Here is a 21,181-nt window from a genome sequence, read left to right as displayed (position 1 = left end):
CTAGTTAGGAGGCTGTGTAAGAGCTCTGCACTAGTTAGGAGCCTGTGTAAGAGAGCTGCACTAATTAGAAGCCCGTGTAAGAGCGCTGCACTAGTTAGAAGCCCGTGTAAGAGCGCTGCACTAGCTAGAAGCCCGTGTAAGAGCTGCACTAGTTAGGAGCCGTGTAAGAGCACTGCACTAGTTAGGAGGCCGTGTAAGAGCGCTGCACTAGTTAGGAGGCTGTGAAAGAGCGCTGCACTAGTTAGGAGCCCGTGTAAGAGAGCTACACTAATTAGAAGCCCGTGTAAGAGTGCTGCACTAGTTAGAAGCCCGTGTAAGAGCGCTGCACTAGTTAGAAGCCCGTGTAAGAGCTGCACTAGTTAGGAGCCGTGTAAGAGCACTGCACTAGTTAGGAGGCCGTGTAAGAGCGCTGCACTAGTTAGGAGGCCGTGCAAGAGAGCTGCACTAGTTAGGAGGCTGTGTAAGAGCTCTGCACTAGTTAGGAGCCCGTGTAAGAGAGCTGCACTAGTTAGAAGCCCGTGTAAGAGTGCTGCACTAGTTAGAAGCCTGTGTAAGAGTGCTGCACTAGTTAGGAGCCCGTGTAAGAGAGCTGCACTAGTTAGAAGCCTGTGTAAGAGTGCTGCACTAGTTAGGAGCCCGTGTAAGAGCGCTGCACTAGTTAGGAGGCCGTGTAAGAGCGCTGCACTAGTTAGTAGGCTGTGTAAGAGTGCTACACTAGTTAGGAGGCCGTGTAAGAGCGCTGCACTAGTTAGGAGGCCGTGTAAGAGCGCTTCACTAGTTAGAAGGCCGTGTAAGAGCGCTGCACTAGTTAGGAAGCTGTGTAAGAGCGCTGCACTAGTTAGGAGGCCGTGTAAGAGCGCTGCACTAGTTAGTAGGCTGTGTAAGAGTGCTACACTAGTTAGGAGGCCGTGTAAGAGCGCTGCACTAGTTAGGAGGCCGTGTAAGAGCGCTGCACTAGTTAGCAGGCCGTGTAAGAGCGCTGCACTAGTTAGGAAGCTGTGTAAGAGCGCTGCACTAGTTAGTTGGCGTGTAAGAGCGCTGCACTAGTTAGGAGGCCGTGTAAGAGCGCTTCACTAGTTAGAAGGCCGTGTAAGAGCGCTGCACTAGTTAGGAGGCCGTGTAAGAGAGCTGCACTAATTAGTAGCCCGTGTAAGAGCGCTGCACTAGTTAGAAGCCCGTGTAAGAGCGCTGTACTAGTTAGAAGCCCGTGTAAGAGCGCTGCACTAGTTAGAAGCCCGTGTAAGAGCTGCACTAGTTAGGAGCCGTGTAAGAGCGCTGCACTAGTTAAAAGGCCGTGTAAGAGCGCTGCACTAGTTAGGAGGCCGTGTAAGAGCACTGCACTAGTTAGGAGCCCGTGTAAGAGAGCTGCACTAATTAGAAGCCCGTGTAAGAGCGCTGCACTAGTTAGAAGCCCGTGTAAGAGCGCTGCACTAGTTAGAAGCCCGTGTAAGAGCGCTGCACTAGTTAGAAGCCCGTGTAAGAGCTGCACTAGTTAGGAGCCGTGTAAGAGCGCTGCACTAGTTAGGAGGCCGTGTAAGAGCGCTGCACTAGTTAGGAGGCCGTGTAAGAGCTCTGCACTAGTTAGGAGGCCGTGTAAGAGCGCTGCACTAGTTAGGAGCCGTGTAAGAGCGCTGTACTAGTTAGGAGGCCGTGTAAGAGCGCTGCACTAGTTAGGAGGCTGTGTAAGAGTGCTGCACTAGTTAGGAGGCTGTGTAAGAGCGCTGTACTAGTTAGGAGGCTGTGTAAGAGCGCTGCACTAGTTAGGAGGCCGTGTAAGAGAGCTGCACTAGATAGGAGCCCGTGTAAGAGGGCTGCACTAGTTAGTAGGCTGTGTAAGAGAGCTGCACTAGTTAGTTGGCTGTGTAAGAGCGCTGCACTAGTTAGTTGGCTGTATAAGAGCGCTGCACTAGTTAGGAGACCGTGTAAGAGCGCTGCACTAGTTAGAAGCCCGTGTAATAGCGCTGCACTAGTTAGGAGGCTGTGTAAGCGCTGCACTAGTTAGTTGGCTGTGTAAGAGCGCTGCACTAGTTAGAAGCCATGTAAGAGCGCTGCACTAGTTAGGAGGCCGTGTAAGAGCGCTGCACTAGTTAGAAGCCCGTGTAAGAGCTGCACTAGTTAGCAGCCGTGTAAGAGCGCTGCACTAGTTAGGAGGCCGTGTAAGAGCGCTGCACTAGTTAGGAGGCCGTGTAAGAGAGCTGCACTAATTAGAAGCCCGTGTAAGAGCGCTGCACTAGTTAGAAGCCCGTGTAAGAGCGCTGCACTAGTTAGAAGCCCGTGTAAGAGCGCTGCACTAGTTAGAAGCCCGTGTAAGAGCTGCACTAGTTAGGAGCCGTGTAAGAGCGCTGCACTAGTTAGGAGGCCGTGTAAGAGTGCTGCACTAGTTAGGAGGCCGTGTAAGAGCTCTGCACTAGTTAGGAGGCCGTGTAAGAGCGCTGCACTAGTTAGGAGCCGTGTAAGAGCGCTGTACTAGTTAGGAGGCCGTGTAAGAGCGCTGCACTAGTTAGTTGGCTGTATAAGAGCGCTGCACTAGTTAGGAGACCGTGTAAGAGCGCTGCACTAGTTAGAAGCCCGTGTAATAGCGCTGCACTAGTTAGGAGGCTGTGTAAGAGCGCTGCACTAGTTAGTTGGCTGTGTAAGAGCGCTGCACTAGTTAGAAGCCATGTAAGAGCGCTGCACTAGTTAGGAGGCCGTGTAAGAGCGCTGCACTAGTTAGAAGCCCGTGTAAGAGCTGCACTAGTTAGCAGCCGTGTAAGAGCGCTGCACTAGTTAGGAGGCCGTGTAAGAGCGCTGCACTAGTTAGGAGGCCGTGTAAGAGAGCTGCACTAGTTAGGAGGCTGTGTAAGAGCTCTGCACTAGTTAGGAGCCCGTGTAAGAGAGCTGCACTAGTTAGAAGCCCGTGTAAGAGCGCTGCACTAGTTAGAAGCCCGTGTAAGAGCGCTGCACTAGTTAGGAGGCCGTGTAAGAGCGCTGCACTAGTTAGGAGGCCGTGTAAGAGAGCTGCACTAGTTAGGAGGCTGTGTAAGAGCTCTGCACTAGTTAGGAGCCCGTGTAAGAGAGCTGCACTAGTTAGAAGCCCGTGTAAGAGCGCTGCACTAGTTAGAAGCCCGTGTAAGAGCACTGCACTAGTTAGGAGGCCGTGTAAGAGCGCTGCACTAGTTAGTAGGCTGTGTAAGAGCGCTGCACTAGTTAGAAGCCATGTAAGAGCGCTGCACTAGTTAGGAGGCCGTGTAAGAGCGCTGCACTAGTTAGAAGCCCGTGTAAGAGCTGCACTAGTTAGCAGCCGTGTAAGAGCGCTGCACTAGTTAGGAGGCCGTGTAAGAGCGCTGCACTAGTTAGGAGGCCGTGTAAGAGAGCTGCACTAGTTAGGAGGCTGTGTAAGAGCTCTGCACTAGTTAGGAGCCCGTGTAAGAGAGCTGCACTAGTTAGAAGCCCGTGTAAGAGCGCTGCACTAGTTAGAAGCCCGTGTAAGAGCACTGCACTAGTTAGGAGGCCGTGTAAGAGCGCTGCACTAGTTAGTAGGCTGTGTAAGAGTGCTGCACTAGTTAGGAGGCCGTGTAAGAGCGCTGCACTAGTTAGGAGGCCGTGTAAGAGCGCTTCACTAGTTAGAAGGCCGTGTAAGAGCGCTGCACTAGTTAGGAGGCCGTGTAAGAGCGCTGCACTAGTTAGTTGGCGTGTAAGTGCGCTCCACTAGTTAGTTGGTGTGTGTAAGAGCGCTGCACTAGTTATTTGGCTGTGTAAGAGCGCTGCACTCGTTAATAGCCCGTGTAAGAGAGCTGCACTAATTAGAAGCCCGTGTAAGAGCGCTGCACTAGTTAGAAGCCCGTGTAAGAGCGCTGCACTAGTTAGAAGCCTGTGTAAGAGCGCTGCACTAGTTAGGAGCCGTGTAAGAGCGCTGCACTAGTTAGAAGCCCGTGTAAGAGCGCTGCACTAGTTAGAAGCCCGTGTAAGAGCGCTGCACTAGTTAGAAGCCCGTGTAAGAGCTGCACTAGTTAGAAGCCCGTGTAAGAGCGCTGCACTAGTTAGAAGCCCGTGTAAGAGCGCTGCACTAGTTAGGAGCCGTGTAAGAGCGCTGCACTAGTTAGGAGGCCGTGTAAGAGCGCTGCACTAGTTAGGAGGCCGTGTAAGAGCTCTGCACTAGTTAGGAGGCCGTGTAAGAGCGCTGCACTAGTTAGAAGCCCGTGTAAGAGCGCTGTACTAGTTAGGAGCCGTGTAAGAGCGCTGTACTAGTTAGGAGGCCGTGTAAGAGCGCTGCATTAGTTAGTAGGCTGTGTAAGAGTGCTGCACTAGTTAGGAGGCTGTGTAAGAGCGCTGCACTAGTTAGGAGGCCGTGTAAGAGCGCTGTACTAGTTAGGAGCCGTGTAAGAGCGCTGTACTAGTTAGGAGGCCGTGTAAGAGTGCTGCACTAGTTAGTAGGCTGTGTAAGAGTGCTGCACTAGTTAGGAGGCTGTGTAAGAGCGCTGCACTAGTTAGGAGGCCGTGTAAGAGCGCTTCACTAGTTAGAAGGCCGTGTAAGAGCGCTGCACTAGTTAGGAGGCCGTGTAAGAGCGCTGCACTAGTTAGGAAGCTGTGTAAGAGCGCTGCACTAGTTAGGAGGCCGTGTAAGAGAGCTGCACTAGTTAGGAGGCTGTGTAAGAGCTCTGCACTAGTTAGGAGCCCGTGTAAGAGAGCTGCACTAGTTAGAAGCCCGTGTAAGAGCGCTGCACTAGTTAGAAGCCCGTGTAAGAGCACTGCACTAGTTAGGAGGCCGTGTAAGAGCGCTGCACTAGTTAGTAGGCTGTGTAAGAGTGCTGCACTAGTTAGGAGGCCGTGTAAGAGCGCTGCACTAGTTAGGAGGCCGTGTAAGAGCGCTTCACTAGTTAGAAGGCCGTGTAAGAGCGCTGCACTAGTTAGGAGGCCGTGTAAGAGCGCTGCACTAGTTAGGAAGCTGTGTAAGAGCGCTGCACTAGTTAGTTGGCGTGTAAGAGCGCTCCACTAGTTAGTTGGTGTGTGTAAGAGCGCTGCACTAGTTATTTGGCTGTGTAAGAGCGCTGCACTCGTTAATAGCCCGTGTAAGAGAGCTACACTAATTAGAAGCCCGTGTAAGAGCGCTGCACTAGTTAGAAGCCTGTGTAAGAGCGCTGCACTAGTTAGGAGCCGTGTAAGAGCGCTGCACTAGTTAGAAGCCCGTGTAAGAGCGCTGCACTAGTTAGAAGCCTGTGTAAGAGCGCTGCACTAGTTAGAAGCCCGTGTAAGAGCGCTGCACTAGTTAGAAGCCCGTGTAAGAGCGCTGCACTAGTTAGAAGCCCGTGTAAGAGCGCTGCACTAGTTAGAAGCCCGTGTAAGTGCGCTGCACTAGTTAGAAGCCCGTGCAAAAGCACCGTCTGAGCTCTTTGTATTAATAGCTACGTGCTCCTTCCTCCCCCGCAGCACTTTACCTGACTCTCCCCCGGACTCTGGATCAGAGGCGTACTCCCCCCAGCAGCTGAATGGTAAGTGCCGATACGGTATTCCACCCTCCTCCAACACAAGTGGTTTTGTCCGGCTAGTGTTATCGTCCAGGAGAAAGAGGAGGTAAGAAACGTGTGAGAGATAACCCGTGGGTAAATATACTGACTATGGTTCTGCATGCGAGAGAGGGAGCGAGAAAGGCAGCGAGAAAGAGAGAGCCAGTGTGTGGGGTTGTGGAAGGAGAGAGAGGGGAGGAAAAAAGAGAAGTAACAGAGAGAATGGGAAGGAGAGAATGTTGAGGGTGAAAGAGAGAAGAAGCAGAAAGAGAGGGGGAAAGCGAACACGGGAATGGAGAGACAAGGGCGTCAGGGAGAGAGTGGAGGAAGAGTGAGGGGGGAGAGAGATGTGAGGCAGAGAGTGTGAGGGGAGGAGAGATAGAGAGAGGGGAGGCAGAGAGAGGGGGGAGAGAGAGAGAGGGGAGGAGAGGCAGAGAGTGGGGGGGAGAGATAGAGAGAGGGGAGGCAGAGAGTGGGGGGAGAGATAGAGATAGGGGTGGAGAGGCAGAGAGTGGGGGGGAGAGATAGAGAGAGGGGAGGCAGAGAGTGGGGGGAGAGATAGAGAGGGGAGGCAGAGAGTGGGGGGAGAGATAGAGGGGAGGGGACAGAGAGGCAGAGAGTGGGGGGGAGAGATAGAGAGACGGAAGGCAGAGAGTGAGGGGAGGCAGATGGAGAGAGAGGTACTGACACAACGCGAGAGAGACAGGTACACACAGACCTGCAGAGCATGGGATGGAGGGACTGGACTTCAGAGAGAACCATCATAGCCGGTGAGAGATGTATAGCGGCAAACGCGCGGGTGAGGGAACGGTGACACGCATGGGGGAGACATGGACCTATATGTAAGGGGATTTGTGCTGTCACCTCTGTGCACAGAGAGATACAGGGTGGGGGTCACCATGAGACAGGTGCGAGTGTCACTGTGAAGGTGCCTGCTGTGTGAGGACAGGGTGGGGACACACAGTGGGACAAGCAGGTGGGAGTGTCACTGTGAAGGTGTCTCTGCTGTGTGAGGACAGGTCGCAGGGTGGGGACACACAGTGGGACAAGCAGGTGGGAGTGTCACTGTAAAGGTGCCTGCTGTGTGAGGACAGGGTGCAGGGTGGGGACAGACAGTGGGACAAGCAGGTGGGAGTGTCACTGTGAAGGTGCCTGCTGTGTGAGGACAGGTCGCAGGGTGGGGACAGACAGTGGGACAAGCAGGTGGGAGTGTCTGTGAAGGTGCCTGCTGTGTGAGGACAGGGTGGGGACACACAGTGGGACAAGCAGGTGGGAGTGTCTGTGTGAACATCCCTGCTCTGTTAAGTCTCTCTGCGCCTCTGTCTGTGCAGAGCAGGGAACGCTGTAGTGAGAGAGCTCTGTATATTAGAGCTGGTATCTCTGTTTATCAGAGCACAGAAATGCTTGGAATTCTCTACCGGCCCCTCCCTAAATATATCAGTAGACATGTCTGCAGCTCCCTGCCTCACCCGCTCTGCCTCTATAGGCATTTTCCCCTTTCGCTCTGCATTTAAGATGATGGTAGTTCAGGTGCGCTAACCCACAATGGGTCTTAGAGATCAGGGGTAAAGTTTCCTTTATTATGTACGTGTATATGTGCCTCTCACGCAACGTCCCCCCCCATACCCTCTTCTCACCAGATCCTCACATGCTACGCACTATGACCCCCGAAAACATGTGTCACATGACCCCACCTTCCCGTCTGGAGCACCCGCCCCCAGTCCACCTACAGGGCCCGCCCCCACCCCACCCGGCGCACCAGCAGCACTATCCCAGCATGCAGCGGGACCTGTACCTGAAAGTGGAGTCCCTGATGCCTCCGTATCCCCCCCTTGGACCCGGGATGCCCCCCACGGACTTGCATCACGTTCAGCAGTCCCAGATGCTTCACCAGCTCCTGCAGCAGCAACACGGGGCAGAGTATGTACCTACGGGGAGAGGGGGTGGGAAGCCTGTGCGGGGAAGGGGGAAGAGTGTGTCTGTCGCACCCTCACATCCAAAGTTTGCGGGCAGTGTTCTAAATCAGAGCTGTGACAGTAACCAATCGGAATGCCCCATTGTATAAAGGTCAGAAATCAGGCACGGAGCTTTCTGAAATGGAGCGCTCCGATTGGCCCAGACAGTTTTGTTTGCATATGCTGCATCCGCCCCCTTCACTGGCAAAAACAACATAGACCATTCACCCGGGGGAGCCCAGCATGTATTCTAGTGTGGAAAGCACGCGTATGGAGCGGCCTGGTAAATGCAGACTCTTGGTTTGGTCATCGGGTCAGTGGCACCTGCTTTTAATTTATTCATGTGAGTTTTGCAGGCAAAATTCCTCCCAAGTTAAGAGCTATATTTCTCTGCGCCTGAGACGTCCTCTCATTGTAAGATTAATGGTAGCTTGCACTGACCATGTTAAGTCTTTTTATTGGGTTTTCCAAACAATGTTTATTTAGAACGGATGCGTAGAGAAGCGGATTAGGCATCTTCATCATTATCTATGAGATGGAGATCTGCAAGTCTCGCTCATTGGGAAGGGCGTCTCGCTCATTGGGAAGGGCGTCTCGCTCATTGGGAAGGGCGTCTCGCTCATTGGGAAGGATGTCTCGCTCATTGGGAAGGGTGTCTCGCTCATTGGGAAGGGCGTCTCGCTTATTGGGAAGGGCGTCTCGCTTATTGGGAAGGGCGTCTCGCTCATTGGGAAAGGCGTCTCGCTCATTGGGAAGGGCGTCTCGCTCATTGGGAAGGGTGTCTCGTTGGGGAGGCAGTCTCCCTCATTATGGGGCAGCGTCACTCATCAGAAGTCCCTGATCTCCTGGAATCCTCTCAATGGGACGAGTTCTTCTCGCGTCTTTACTGATAAAGCGTTTGATTGGTCTGTTGCAGGCTCCCTGTGCATCCTGCAAAGAAGAGGAAACACTCAGATTCTCCAACCAACACCCTGAGAGACCAGATACCTAATGGAGGCATGGTGAAACAGGAGCCGGGTACTGACACACACACACATACACATAGCCTAAGAGACCAGATACCTAGTGACGGCATGGTAAAACAGGAGCCGGGTTGTAACACCTACACATAGCCTGAGACACCACATACCTAATAGAGGCATGGTGAGACAGTAGAATGTGTGTTTGTGTGTCATTACCCAGCTCCTAACACACACAAACACTAATACATATATTGTAAACCCTAATATACGAACACGCATACACACACACAACGGCGCGGAGTGTGGCTCCAACATACACAATATCGTTCCACAGGTCTGGGGGTTCAGTGCTGTCTCTGGGTCTCGTAGTGTCCCTTGTCCCGTCCCCCAGGTCTTATGTAGGACATGACACACAGTGACACATGGAGGGAGGCGTATGGGGGTCTGTGCTCGCTCTGGGAGTCCCATAGAGCGTCTCTTGTCTTCTCCTTCCAGGTCTCATGCAGGACAATGACAGTCTCAACGGCTCCTACATGGACCCCAATTACCAGTCTATAAAATGGCAACCGCATCTGCAGAACAAGTGGGTCTCCCTATACGACGCCAACTACAAAGAACTGTGAGTAAAGCTCTAGCTATGCTATATCCACCCCCATCCATGGGCAGAGAGAGGGACGGAGGCGGTGGAGAGGTTCTCATTGAGAAACAGGAAAAGGAGAGTAGGAGGGGAGTGAAGTGGATCTCCTTGAGAAAAAGTTGGGGGAAAGCCGGGAGGTGAGTGGGTCTCTTTGTATAATGCCAACTATAAGAACCATAGCAATGCTCAGTACCCAAAGAAACAAGAGTTAGAGGGTGTGGCAGATAGACGAGCAGACTCCATAACTGTGCATACACCATACACCAGAGAGTGGTTGTGGTTAAAGAGAGGGGTTCCATCTAATACAGACTCTGAACCTAGAGACTGGGGGCAGATAAAGATGGCGAGTTGGGTCCCATGGGATCACGCCAGCTATAAGGAGCCATGAGCACCCGTTCACTCTGGGCATCACTAGTGGTGGGCAGTATATGGGTGATGTCAGGTGCCCAGTGACATCTGCTCCCTTCCTGCAGCCCTCTGCCCACCTACAAGGTGGACGCCGACAAAGGGTTTAACTTCTCGGTGGGGGACGATGCCTTTGTATGCCAGAAGAAGAACCACTTCCAGGTCACTGTGTACATCGGGATGATCGGGGAGCCAAAATATGTCAAGACACCCGATGGGATCCTACCGCTGGAGTGCTTCTACCTGAAACTGAATGGGGTGAAGGTGAGTAACAGAGAAAGGGAGAGTGATGGAAAGAATGGAAGAGAGAGCGAGAGAGACTCCCACTTGCACCACAGGGCACCATACCGCTGGAGTGCATCTACCTGACACTGAATGGGTGAAGGTAATCAGTGGAGAGAGCAATAGGGAGGAAGAAACAGACATAGATGAGAGAGAGAAATCATACCCCTAGGGTGCACCTACCTGAAACTGAAGGTGAGCAGGAGGAGAAGGGAGGTTTGAGTGTCAGTGTGAGCTGTGTCACTGGTTATGATTGCGTCATGTTAAGGCTGCGCTTATAGTGCCTGGCGACGGCGATGCGACGTCGCTCCAAATCAAATACATTGACTCGTCAACTCGTCAGCGCTTATAGTAAGCGCGGGAGCGACGTCACGACCCAAAATTTTGAAGCCGGGTCTATTTTATTTTTTAGAGACAGTCGCCAGATGTGACGGTCTCTAAACCAATCAGAGACCGCGGCCCGCCCCCTTTCGTGACGTCGCTGGCAACAATCACAGAAAACCGAATTATAACTTTCGCGGGTGGCAACGGGTGACGTCATCGGTCTCGTCGCCAGCACTATAAGCGCGGCCTCAGGCTGCGCTTATAGCGCCTGGCGACGTCGCGCCAAAACAAACACATTGAATCCGTCGCGTGCGCTTATAGTAGGCGCGACGGCTACGGAGCGACCAAAAATGTTGTAGCCCGTGTTATTTGATTTTTGGATCGCCACATGCGACTGTCACCTTACCAATCACAGAGCGCCTACTGCACTCTGCCCTCCCCCTTGGTGACGTCACTGGCCTTGTCGCCAGCGACGTCGCTCAAACTTTAAATGCAACTTTCGCCAATGGCGACGTCATCGGTCGCGTCACCGGCACTATAGACGCGGCCTAAGTGTAAATGGGTGGCTGTGTGCGCCCATATAACTCGTCCCGCGGGTTTCTCCTGGTCTATCCCTGCAGCTGGAATCCATCAATCAGTCCATCAACATCGAGCAGTCACAGTCTGATCGCAGCAAGCGTCCATTCCACCCCGTCACGTGAGTCACTGGGAGGGGGGCGGGCAGAGGGGAGAGGATGGGGGGGGGGGACTGAGGGGAACGAGAAGAGTGCACGATAATCCTAAACTTATTGCTTGCATTTATACACCTCCTCCATAGAACTGCTCCAGGGCAGATAATAATCCCATATAAGAGCACGTGGTACAATTTACAAGCTCACGGAGTCCCTGCTTACAGTCTCATTTTGGGAGCATGGGGTACATGCGAGCTCAGTGAGAATGCTAGGTCTCTGGCGGAGTTCTCCCACCTCAAAGACCAGCACATTTACCTCTATACTGCACCATCTCAAACACGGTGTATCTTTGCAGCCTGTTCCGGGTAACAGGACATTGTGGTTGTTGTGCCCAGGTTTATATAACCCTTTTGCACTCTATCCATTACACAGTCAGTCTATATTGTGCTGACTGCAGGAATAGCAGCACACCGCCCCGGTCACTAAGCCTGTATCCGGCCCAGATAGGGAGCTGTCTCTCGGTTGAAGTGCTGTGTTCTACAGTAGCTGTCTCTCTCCACATAACCTATCGTCTACCTCTTAAGCACTTTGCATACATGACACCCTGCCTGTCTCTCAGGCAGTCTCCATACAGTAAGGATTAGGTGTGCGCCCTACGGTTTTACCCCACCTGCCAGATGGCGCCAACCCCCAGTTATTTAGCGGAAGTAAAGTCGGGTCGCAGCTTTGTCATTTAACATTTAGCAAAACACGGCAGCCGGCCGCAAGTCCCTGTACGCAGACGAACCCATGCGCCCTGCACGTATTTTGGGGGGAGACCCTTAAGAGGCCGACTCCGCCCCCTGTCCCCCATTGTGGCAGCCTGGGCCTGACCGTACAGTTTGACGGCCAGCTGTCTCCACCTGACCAGGGCAGGGGCCCCGACCGGCCGCAGGAGTCTGCGCCTCCTGTCTGCCCCCTCTCTTCTGGGGACTGAACCACAGGCCCGACCGGACAGCCAGAGTCTTTCCTCTTAACATTTTCCCGGCACCTTGAAGCCGCCTGACGTGACCGTTCCGCTGAAGCGGTGACGATAAACAGGTTGACAGAAAGTTAAGACATATTGGTTAGACTTAAATAATACATTTCTGGAGCTGGGTCGGTGGGAAATTCAGAGAGGTGATCGTTTTTGCTGCGTGACCCAGGCTATTTAAACCCTAAGCCCTGCGCGTTTTACACCCCTGGCCAGGGGAGGCCCGGGGCTACCAGGCTCCCACGGCCAGCCTGGAGTCAGACCAGTCTCCTGCTGGCGCACGTTAAAGTTGAATAGCCTCATGGGATGGAGGAGAGCCGTCCAAACGCCATCTTTGTGAAGCACTTAGCCCTTATGGTGTCGACAGCCCCATTCTGCGGCCTCTGCCTCTTCTTAACATGCTGTCTGTCTCTCTCTCTCTCAGGCTGTCTCTTCCCACGGATCAGGTTACCAAAGTGACAGTCGGAAGGCTACACTTCAGCGAGACCACTGCGAATAACATGAGAAAGAAAGGGAAACCCAACCCAGACCAGAGGTGAATACCACATTGCAACACACACTGAACCCCCAAACAAACACCCTGCACCCCCAAACACACTGACCAGAAGTAACTAACCCCCCCCCCCCCCACACACACACATTGAGACTAGATGTTAACTTCCCTACTCATACACACTCACTGACCCTAGGTAATTACTCATCATATGTACACTGACCAGGGGTAACTGTCCCACTCAGCCTGACAAGAGGTAACGACCTTCCTCTCCCTCTGTCCCTCCCGGCCTCTCTTCCTCTCCCTCTGTCCCTCCCGGCCTCTCTCCCTCTGTCCCTCCCGGCCTCTCTTCCTCTCCCTCTGTCCCTCCCTGCCTCTCTTCCTCTCCCTCTGTCCCTCCCGGCCTCTCTTCCTCTCCCTCTGTCCCTCCCGGCCTCTCTTCCTCTCCCTCTGTCCCTCCCGGCCTCTCTTCCTCTCCCTCTGTCCCTCCCTGCCTCTCTTCCTCTCCCTCTGTCCCTCCCGGCCTCTCTTCCTCTCCCTCTGTCCCTCCCGGCCTCTCTTCCTCTCCCTCTGTCCCTCCCGGCCTCTCTTCCTCTCCCTCTGTCCCTCCCGGCCTCTCTTCCTCTCCCTCTGTCCCTCCCGGCCTCTCTTCCTCTCCCTCTGTCCCTCCCGGCCTCTCTTCCTCTCCCTCTGTCCCTCCCGGCCTCTCTTCCTCTCCCTCCTCTGGTCTCTCTCCAGGTTTTTCCTCCTGGTCGTGGCGCTGCAGGTTCAGGCTCAGAATCAGACGTACTTGTTGGCCGCGCAGTCCTCTGAGCGCATCATAGTCAGGGTAACCGTGAGTGCCAGGGGATCATTATATGCAGCGCGTAGTGCGGGCTGTAAGACCTGAGGAGGGACCATTACATGCCGTATGTTGTGTGGGGTTCTTAAGACCTGGAAGGGGATCATTATATTTCTATGCAACACGTAGTGTGGGCTGTACGACCTGCAAGGGATTATGCTGGGTTTCTGGGCGTTTGGGTAAAGACATGGTTAGAAGTGGATGTTGCAAGAGAGAACATTATCTATATGGGGTAATATAAGAGTGTTTACGGGGTTGTCCTGTATGGTGTATGAAACACCCCAATAGGGGGTAAAAAACGGTGCACAGCTTCAGCTATGGGATGAATGTATCAAAAGGGTTTATTATATTAAAAACATGGACAAAAACATACTGATATTGTCACTCCAACGCGTTTCACACGCAGAGTGCGTTATCAAAGCCGTGAGTACAGACTCTCTCGGAGAGTAACTGCATGTGATTACACCGCAGACCCCTGTCCCCTGCTAACACAGGCTAGTGAGGAACTCTGGAGCACTGGATTTTTTGAGCTATTGCTCTGACACTATCTGCACTGTATGGTGGTAATGCGGTTCGACGGGATCGGGGCGTAAGCGTCCGTAAATTGGTAAAAGAGGAAAATATAGAGTTGCTGACAGTGAAGGGAGCGTTATTAAGCGTCCTATAGCGCTAACAGGGTGCCATATCGCGGCCTCTCCGTCAGCCGTTGTGGGGTGTCTCATATCGGTCTCTCCCCGCAGGCCTCTAACCCCGGTCAGTTTGAGAGCGACAGTGAGGTGCTGTGGCAACGCGGGCAGCTGTCGGACACCGTGTTCCACCACGGACGCGTCGGCATCAACACGGAGCGGCCGGACGAAGCCCTCGTAGTACACGGGAACGTCAAGGTCATGGGGTCACTCCTGCACCCCTCCGACATGCGGGCCAAGGAGGACGTGCAGGAGGTGAGAGGAGGGGGCGAGGGTCAAGAGGGTGTTAAATCGTGAGGGGACATGTTGGAGGTGGGGGAGGAGTGTGCAGGAGGTGAGGAGGAGGGGGTGAGGTGTCGTGAGGGGACATGTTGGAGGTGGGGGAGGAGTGTGCAGGAGGTGAGGAGGAGGGGGTGAGGTGTCGTGAGGGGACATGTTGGAGGTGGGGGAGGAGTGTGCAGGAGGTGAGGAGGAGGGGGTGAGGTGTCGTGAGGGGACATGTTGGAGGTGGGGGAGGAGTGTGCGGGAGACGAGGGAAAGTAAGGTAGCCATCGAGTCTACAGGGGGTCCTCCGGGAGGTGAGGAAGCAGGCAATGTGCTAAAGTGGAGGAGGATGGGGGTGCGGTGGGAGGATGGGGGTGCGGTGGGAGGATGGGGGTGCGGTGGGAGGATGGGGGTGCGGTGGGAGGGGGGGGGTGCGGTGGGAGGGGGGGTGCGGTGGGAGGATGGGGGTGTGGTGGGAGGATGGGGGTGCGGTGGGAGGGGGGGGGTGCGGTGGGAGGGGGAGGTGAAAGGTGTTTGGTGTTTCACAAAAATAAATGGATGCATCGATTTGTGCATCCCCCAACTGTCTGATATTTTACATTTAAGTAATAAGAAGACAGCCTCAAATGACTCTCTATATATCCACCTCTCCCTCTTTCAGGTGGATACCACAGAGCAGTTGAAGAGGATCTCTCAGATGCGTCTTGTTCATTATCATTACAAACCAGAGTTTGCCAGCACGGTGGGACTCGATGACACAGAAGAGACAGGTACCTTGGACACAGCACTTCTTGTACACCCTCTGCTCTCCACGTACTCGCTCCCCACACGTCATCTCAGCACCCTCTGCTGGTCCAGTGTGGACTGTGCACAGTGGCTGGTCCTGCTGCCTATGAGGATACTGTACGAACCAGGACGTGTTCATGAACCTCAGGCCTTATTGAAGGGTCATAGTTAACAAACACACAGATACCCAGCAAGCTCTCAGAAACCCCCCCAAAATTACATATATATATATATATATATATATATATATATGTAATTTTGGGGGGTTTCTGAGAGCTTGCTGGGTATCTGTGTGTTTGTTAACTATGTATATATATATATGTATATGCATATATATGTATATGTATATATATATATGTATATATATATATATATATATGTGTGTGTGTGTCAAAAGGAGTGCTGCTGGGCGTGGCTAATTGTATAAAACAAGAAACAAAGTTAAGAGCAACATCCAATGTGACAAAAATACACAGTGAAATACCTATACATCTCTTGAAAAAGGGGTAATTTCTCAATAAAAATAGAAGTTATAAAAAAAAGAAAAAGGGGTCATTTAGTTAACCCTTTGGCCAAAGCATGTAAGCCTGGAGCCACTTTCAAGGCATGACCATAATATCGCAGTTCCTAAACACTAACTGATTATAGGCCCAGACTAAGGGTCATAGTTCGTAAGACCTATTTGACCCTTAGACTGGACAGTTACCCCTCCCCAACTCCTCACTCACAAAGTAGGGCCTTCTCCTCTATAGGAATCATCCACTTAGAAAGTGGTGAGTGTAAGGGAGACGCTAGTCAGGGTCCTCTCCGGAGACAATGACTCGGGAGATGGTGTCGCTCATTGGGTGATTGCTCAGAAACTAGTGAGTGAGAGTATCACCTACACTGCAACAGTGATCACTCAGGTGATGCGTTTGACACTCACTGAGTGTCTGCATCTCTGTAGGGGTAAGTGAGTGTATATATCCCTCACAAAGTTAAGCGCAATAGAGTGCAACCAACAGTACAAAAAGAATAAAGTGCAATGATGGTAAGTGAATAAAACACTCACATAGGTATCTGCAGATGAATGACTCGGCACGCGCCACCTCTCTTAAAAAAATATATAGAGAGAACATAGCGTGATGTAGTTTTAATGGACATAAAACCAAAAGATGGGGGAGAAAGGACACACCTTCTCCCACTCCTTTAAAGCATTGAGTGCTGTAGGGGCACACCACCCTGCATCTCCCCGAACAACTTTTCTTTATGGTGTGAAGCTCTACGCCTGTAGCCTGGATCCTCCTTACAGCACTCAATGCTTTAAAGGATTGGGAGAAGGTGCATCCTTTCTCCCCCATCTTTTGGTTTTATGTCCATTAAAACTATATTACGCTATGTTCTCTCTCTATATTTTTTTCAAGAGGTGGCGCGTGCCAAGTCATTCACCTGCAGATACCTATGTGAGTGTTTTATTCCCTTACCACCACTGCACGTTATTCTTCTCATTTTTGTACTGTTGGTCGCACTTTATTGCGCTTCATTTTTTCCACAATTAATCCATGCACACAGTCTCTAGAAACTGTTTTTTTGAGCAGCACAGAGGAGCCCTATTTATATGTACACCGATTTGTTGAATTTAGATTGCGCTTCTTATTTCCAATTCCATCCCTCACAAAGTGTCTTCTGCCCCGCAAAAGTATTTACTCAGGAGATGGCGAGTGTCACACTGATTGTGTTCCCGGTCCCCTGCAGGGGTGATCGCTCAGGAGGTGCAGGAGATCCTGCCCGAGGCGGTGAAGGAAAGCGGAGACGTGGTGTTTTCCAATGGGGAGACCATCGAAAACTTCCTGGTGGTGAACAAGGTGAGGCCTGCATGGGGTAAGAGCGAGGGTGGTCATGCTATGAGGTTGGTCAGTGGGGCAACGCCAAGGGAGGAGTGGTGGCACGTGCAGTGAGAGAACCTGGTAGGTGCACGAGAGATGGTGGTGGTGGTAGGTTCAGAAAGAGAGAGGCGGATGCCGTGGGAGGTGCTGACCGCTCCTGTCTTTTCCCTCCGTGTGACCCCAAGGAGCGGATTTTCATGGAGAATGTGGGTGCCGTGAAGGAGCTCTGCAAACTGACTGACAACCTAGAGAATCGGATCGATGAGCTGGAGAGATGGAGCCGCAAGCTGGCCAAGCTCCGCAGGCTGGACAGTATGAAGAGCAGCAACAGGTACCTACTGTACATATACCTTGCATCTTACTCCTGCATGAAGAGATTGTATTGTATTGTATGTCTTTATTTATATAGCGCCATTAATGTACATAGCGCTTCACAGTAGTAATACACGTGGTAATCAAATAAATAACAGATAATATAAATAACAGATCATGGGAATAAGTGCTTTAGACATAAAAGTAACATTAAGGAAGAGGAGTCCCTGCCCCGAGGAGCTTACAGTCTAATTGGTAGGTAGAACGTACAGAGACAGTAGGAGGGAGTTCTGGTAAGTGCGTCTGCAGGGGGCCAAGCATTATGTATCATGTGTTCAGAATATCCACAGTGCTATTCATATGCTTCTTTAAGCAAGTGTGTCTTAAGGTGGGTCTTAAAGGTGGATAGAGAGGGTGCTAGTCGGGTACTGAGGGGAAGGGCATTCCAGAGGTGTGGGGCAGTCAGTGAAAAAGGTTTAAGGCGGGAGAGGGCTTTAGATACAAAGGGGGTAGAAAGAAGACATCCTTGAGAAAAAGGCAAGAGTCTGGATGGTGCATAACGAGAAATTAGGGCTGAGATGTAAGGAGGGGCAGAAGAGTGTAAAGCTTTAAAAGTGAAGAGAAGAATGGAGTGCGAGATGCGGGATTTGATCGGAAGCCAGGAGAGGGATTTCATGAGGGGAGATGCTGAGACAGATCTAGGAAAGAGTAGAGTGATTCTGGCAGCAGCATTTAGGATAGATTGTAGGGGAGACAGGTGAGAGGCAGGAAGGCCGGACAGCAGGAGGTTACAGTAATTAAGACGGGAGAGAATGAGGGCCTGAGTCAGAGTTTTAGCAATCGAGCAACAGAGGAAAGGGCGTATCTTTGTTATATTGCGGAGGAAAAAGCGCAGGTTTTAGAAATGTTTTGAATGTGGGGGGCGAATGTGAGAGAGGAGTCGAGTGTGACCCCTAGGCAGCGTGCTTGTGCTACTGGGTGAATGATCGTAGTTCCAACAGTAATGTGAAAGGAGGTAGTAGGGCCAGGTTTAGGAGGAAGTATGAGGAGCTCTGTTTTAGCCATGTTGAGTTTAAGGCGGCGGAGGGCCATCCAGGATGATATAGCAGAGAAACATTCAGAAACTTTGGTTTGTACAGCAGGTGTAAGATCGGGTGTTGGAAAGTACATTTGTGTGTCGTCAGCATAGAGGTGATAATTAAACCCAAAAGATGTTATTAGGTCACCTAGAGAGAGTGTATACAGAGAAAAGAGAAGAGGTCCCAGGACAGAGCCATGGGGTACCCCCACAGAGAGATCAATAGAGGAGGAGGAGGTGTTAGCAGAGATCCACCAGGAACATTCACATAACTTGTATCTACATAATGCATAAAAAAACAACAGGTACATGTAAGCTATACTGTATGTATCTACCTGCGTATGAAGAAACCAACAGGTACATGTAGAGGGAGAGGGGGGTTGGCCCAGTATTAAAGGGGTTGCACCCCAAATGGTCACCCCCTGACCTCACCAGGGAGGCAAGGGGTTAACTGGACTGCGGTCCAGGAAGGTGGTTTACACCTTGTCATGTCAGGAAACTGTATGTTCCCCTGTTCCCATGTTTCATTATAATCCTGTATTTTAATGTTTTAAAGTGCATTTCTGTATCTCCAGTTCTGGAGGTCGCAGAGAGTTGATATTTGGCCAATATGTGGAGTCACTGTAGGCATTAAGAACTGGCAAATTTCGACCCACTGAGCCCAACAGAATGGAACTTATTAATATGTGTAGATATTAAAGTGTATATGTATGGTATTTTGGATCTGCCCTGAAAATGCAGACTCCATCTGCTATGCTAATAGGTCATGAAGGGCAGCCGGCTGATTGAGCCTAAGCACTGTGATCAAAGGTTACCTGCCTGATTGTTTACACTAAGTACTAATCAACAGATCAAGTACTAATCAACAGACTCTGCCACTCTAATTGTTACCTGATTGTGGAGAATCATCAAACTGGAGTGGTTTGTAAGTGTTATGTCTACACCTACAAACAATGCAGATACTTCATTTGATAGACTGGTCGTCGCCCCTGATTTAATTATGGGGCTACCCATAGAGTCCCAGTACACATGGGCTAATTAGCTGGGGGGCATGGGTTAATCTGTGTCTCCACGTTAGGGATTGGATACAGATAATTGTTCACCAATAGTCTGTATTCAATGTTAAGAATAGGGTTACACAGGTATATAAACTGTGTCAACCCTACAGTTTTTAGTTGTGCTTCTGATTCCACCTGGGATGTCACCGGATTGCTGGAGAATTGCTAGCTGATACTTCTCCATCCCCCAACCCTAAGTAAGTGTTACCTTCTTTTCTGTTAATTGTACTATATTGCTGTGTTCACCTTTTTTAAGGAATAAATATATTTTATTATATCTAAGCCTCGTTCAGTTCAACCCAGATATTTGGTGTTCGTTATATCTTGTCATAAGCTACCGTGACAAGCTCTATAATTAACTGGTGGCAGCCGCGGGATTGAACTGAACCTATATTACAGTATACTGCGGGACTCTGTCATATAGTGGGAACTCGAGAGTAATTGCGAGTTCCTCGGACTAAAGATATTGAACACACAGTAGTGCAACATTTTACACAAGTTGTAACACCACCTCACTGCTGCGACCGTGAACCATGAGCGAGGCTGAAGGCTCATCCAACATGAGGACCCGAGCTCAGCTGAAAGACAAGTGCCGTGAATATGAACTGCCCTATGAGAACCAGGAGGTCGCAGACATGGTTGACGCAATCGGTGACTATGAAGCCCGGCTTGCAGAGCCTCAGGATACGGCTCAGCTTGCCCTTATACAGCCACCCGGAGATCAGGGAAGGAACCCAGTGCCGGGGCGGCGGAATCTCGGGGAGGGAACAAGTGCACCGCCCGGGAGCAGTGCAACAGGAGGGGTACTGGTTGCTGCAGCTACCAGTCCGTTCACCCCTGAAATGTTGGCACTGATTACGGCGTGGGGAGACAGATGGACATCGGAGGAGCGGCTGCAGTTTATCACTATGGCAGTGAACAGACCCGCTTATTGCCCCCCTGTCCAACCCAACAAAGATGAACTCAAACTGGATCAGCACAGTCTCACCAAGTTCGTGGAAGGTACTGATCAGATCGACAGTTTTTTAAAGAACTTCAAAACACAGTGCCGGCGGTACAAAGTGCTTCCCCAGCATAGGGTTGCACGTTTGGACCCCTTACTGTCCGGCTTGGCTAAGCAGACGACGATGGCGCTTCCAGATGAGTATGCTGATGACTATGAACAACTGAAAGAACTGTTATTGTTTCAGTACGGTTTTACCCCTGAAGCCTACCGGGGTAAATTCCGGCAGGAAGAGAGGCAGCCCCAGGAGTCCTATGTCACCTACGTGACCCGCATGGCTTTGTACGGGATACGCTGGGTGGAGGGCAATGAGGCATGGACTTACCAACGCCTGCTGGACCTCATCTTTCAGGAGTAGCTCATGCAGCAGTGCCCGCCGGCGGTGAGGGCTTGGGTGTACGACAAGAAGCCAAAGACTTACCAGGAGACGGCGAGGCTTGCAGACGACTATGTGGCCAGCCGAGCCCTGATGACCGCCAAAGCAGTAGCCAAGGCGGCGGTGGCGGCGGCACCGGCCAGAAAGTCTGCCAATACCCCCCAATGGACTCAGAGGCCGCCTGCGGGCAGCAGCCCACCGAAGGCGGGGGAGCTCCGGCACGAGCGCTGGTGCTACAACTGCAACCGCCCTGGTCACATCAGACCAGATTGCCCGGAACCCCTGCGTTCCGGCGGACCCCATCAGGGGCAACGCAACCCAGCTGCGAAGCCAGTAGCCCACGTTTGGGTGGCTTCCACCAAAGACTCCGGACCGGTCATGGAACCAACTCCCAGCGAGACGTCCCATGCCACACCTGTCCCGGTTTCATCGGTGCCTACAGCCAGGAGCGGAGGACATCTCAGTGCGGACCTGCAGCAGACGGCCGGCCGGAGCAGACATCTCACCCCAGTCACAGTCGGTGACCGGCAAGCTGTCGGCTTGCTGGATTCAGGAGCTGCAGTGACCCTGGTCCGACCTGATATGGTCTGGCCAGAGGAATTACTCCCAGGTCCTGGGATACAGATCACTGTGGCCGACGGAGAGCCACGTTTTCTGCAAGTGGCCAGAATCTTTTTGGATTGGGGGG

At 51.9% G+C, this 21,181-nt stretch overlaps 1 protein-coding gene across 1 annotated transcript in view; it reads left to right on the top strand.

The window, feature by feature from the left end:
• The window catches only part of LOC142476641 (myelin regulatory factor-like), a gene marked incomplete at its 5' end in the record, with an annotated part of 36,574 nt that overhangs the window by 9,381 nt on the left and 6,012 nt on the right, over window positions 1–21,181 (top strand). The window contains 12 exons of the mRNA XM_075581854.1: window positions 5,407–5,468; window positions 7,124–7,403; window positions 8,355–8,455; window positions 8,896–9,019; window positions 9,511–9,706; window positions 10,669–10,745; window positions 12,156–12,266; window positions 12,963–13,059; window positions 13,806–14,006; window positions 14,677–14,785; window positions 16,536–16,645; window positions 16,852–16,997. Coding sequence (XP_075437969.1) covers window positions 5,407–5,468; window positions 7,124–7,403; window positions 8,355–8,455; window positions 8,896–9,019; window positions 9,511–9,706; window positions 10,669–10,745; window positions 12,156–12,266; window positions 12,963–13,059; window positions 13,806–14,006; window positions 14,677–14,785; window positions 16,536–16,645; window positions 16,852–16,997 — 1,614 coding nt within the window. The remainder of the gene's footprint in view (window positions 1–5,406; window positions 5,469–7,123; window positions 7,404–8,354; window positions 8,456–8,895; window positions 9,020–9,510; window positions 9,707–10,668; window positions 10,746–12,155; window positions 12,267–12,962; window positions 13,060–13,805; window positions 14,007–14,676; window positions 14,786–16,535; window positions 16,646–16,851; window positions 16,998–21,181) is intronic.

The sequence above is a fragment of the Ascaphus truei genome, unplaced genomic scaffold (assembly GCF_040206685.1).
Source record: "Ascaphus truei isolate aAscTru1 unplaced genomic scaffold, aAscTru1.hap1 HAP1_SCAFFOLD_1633, whole genome shotgun sequence".
In the NCBI taxonomy this organism is placed as follows: domain Eukaryota; kingdom Metazoa; phylum Chordata; class Amphibia; order Anura; family Ascaphidae; genus Ascaphus; species Ascaphus truei.
The sequence above is the reverse complement of the archived record's forward strand: the minus strand, read 5'-3'. Positions and strand labels throughout refer to the sequence as shown.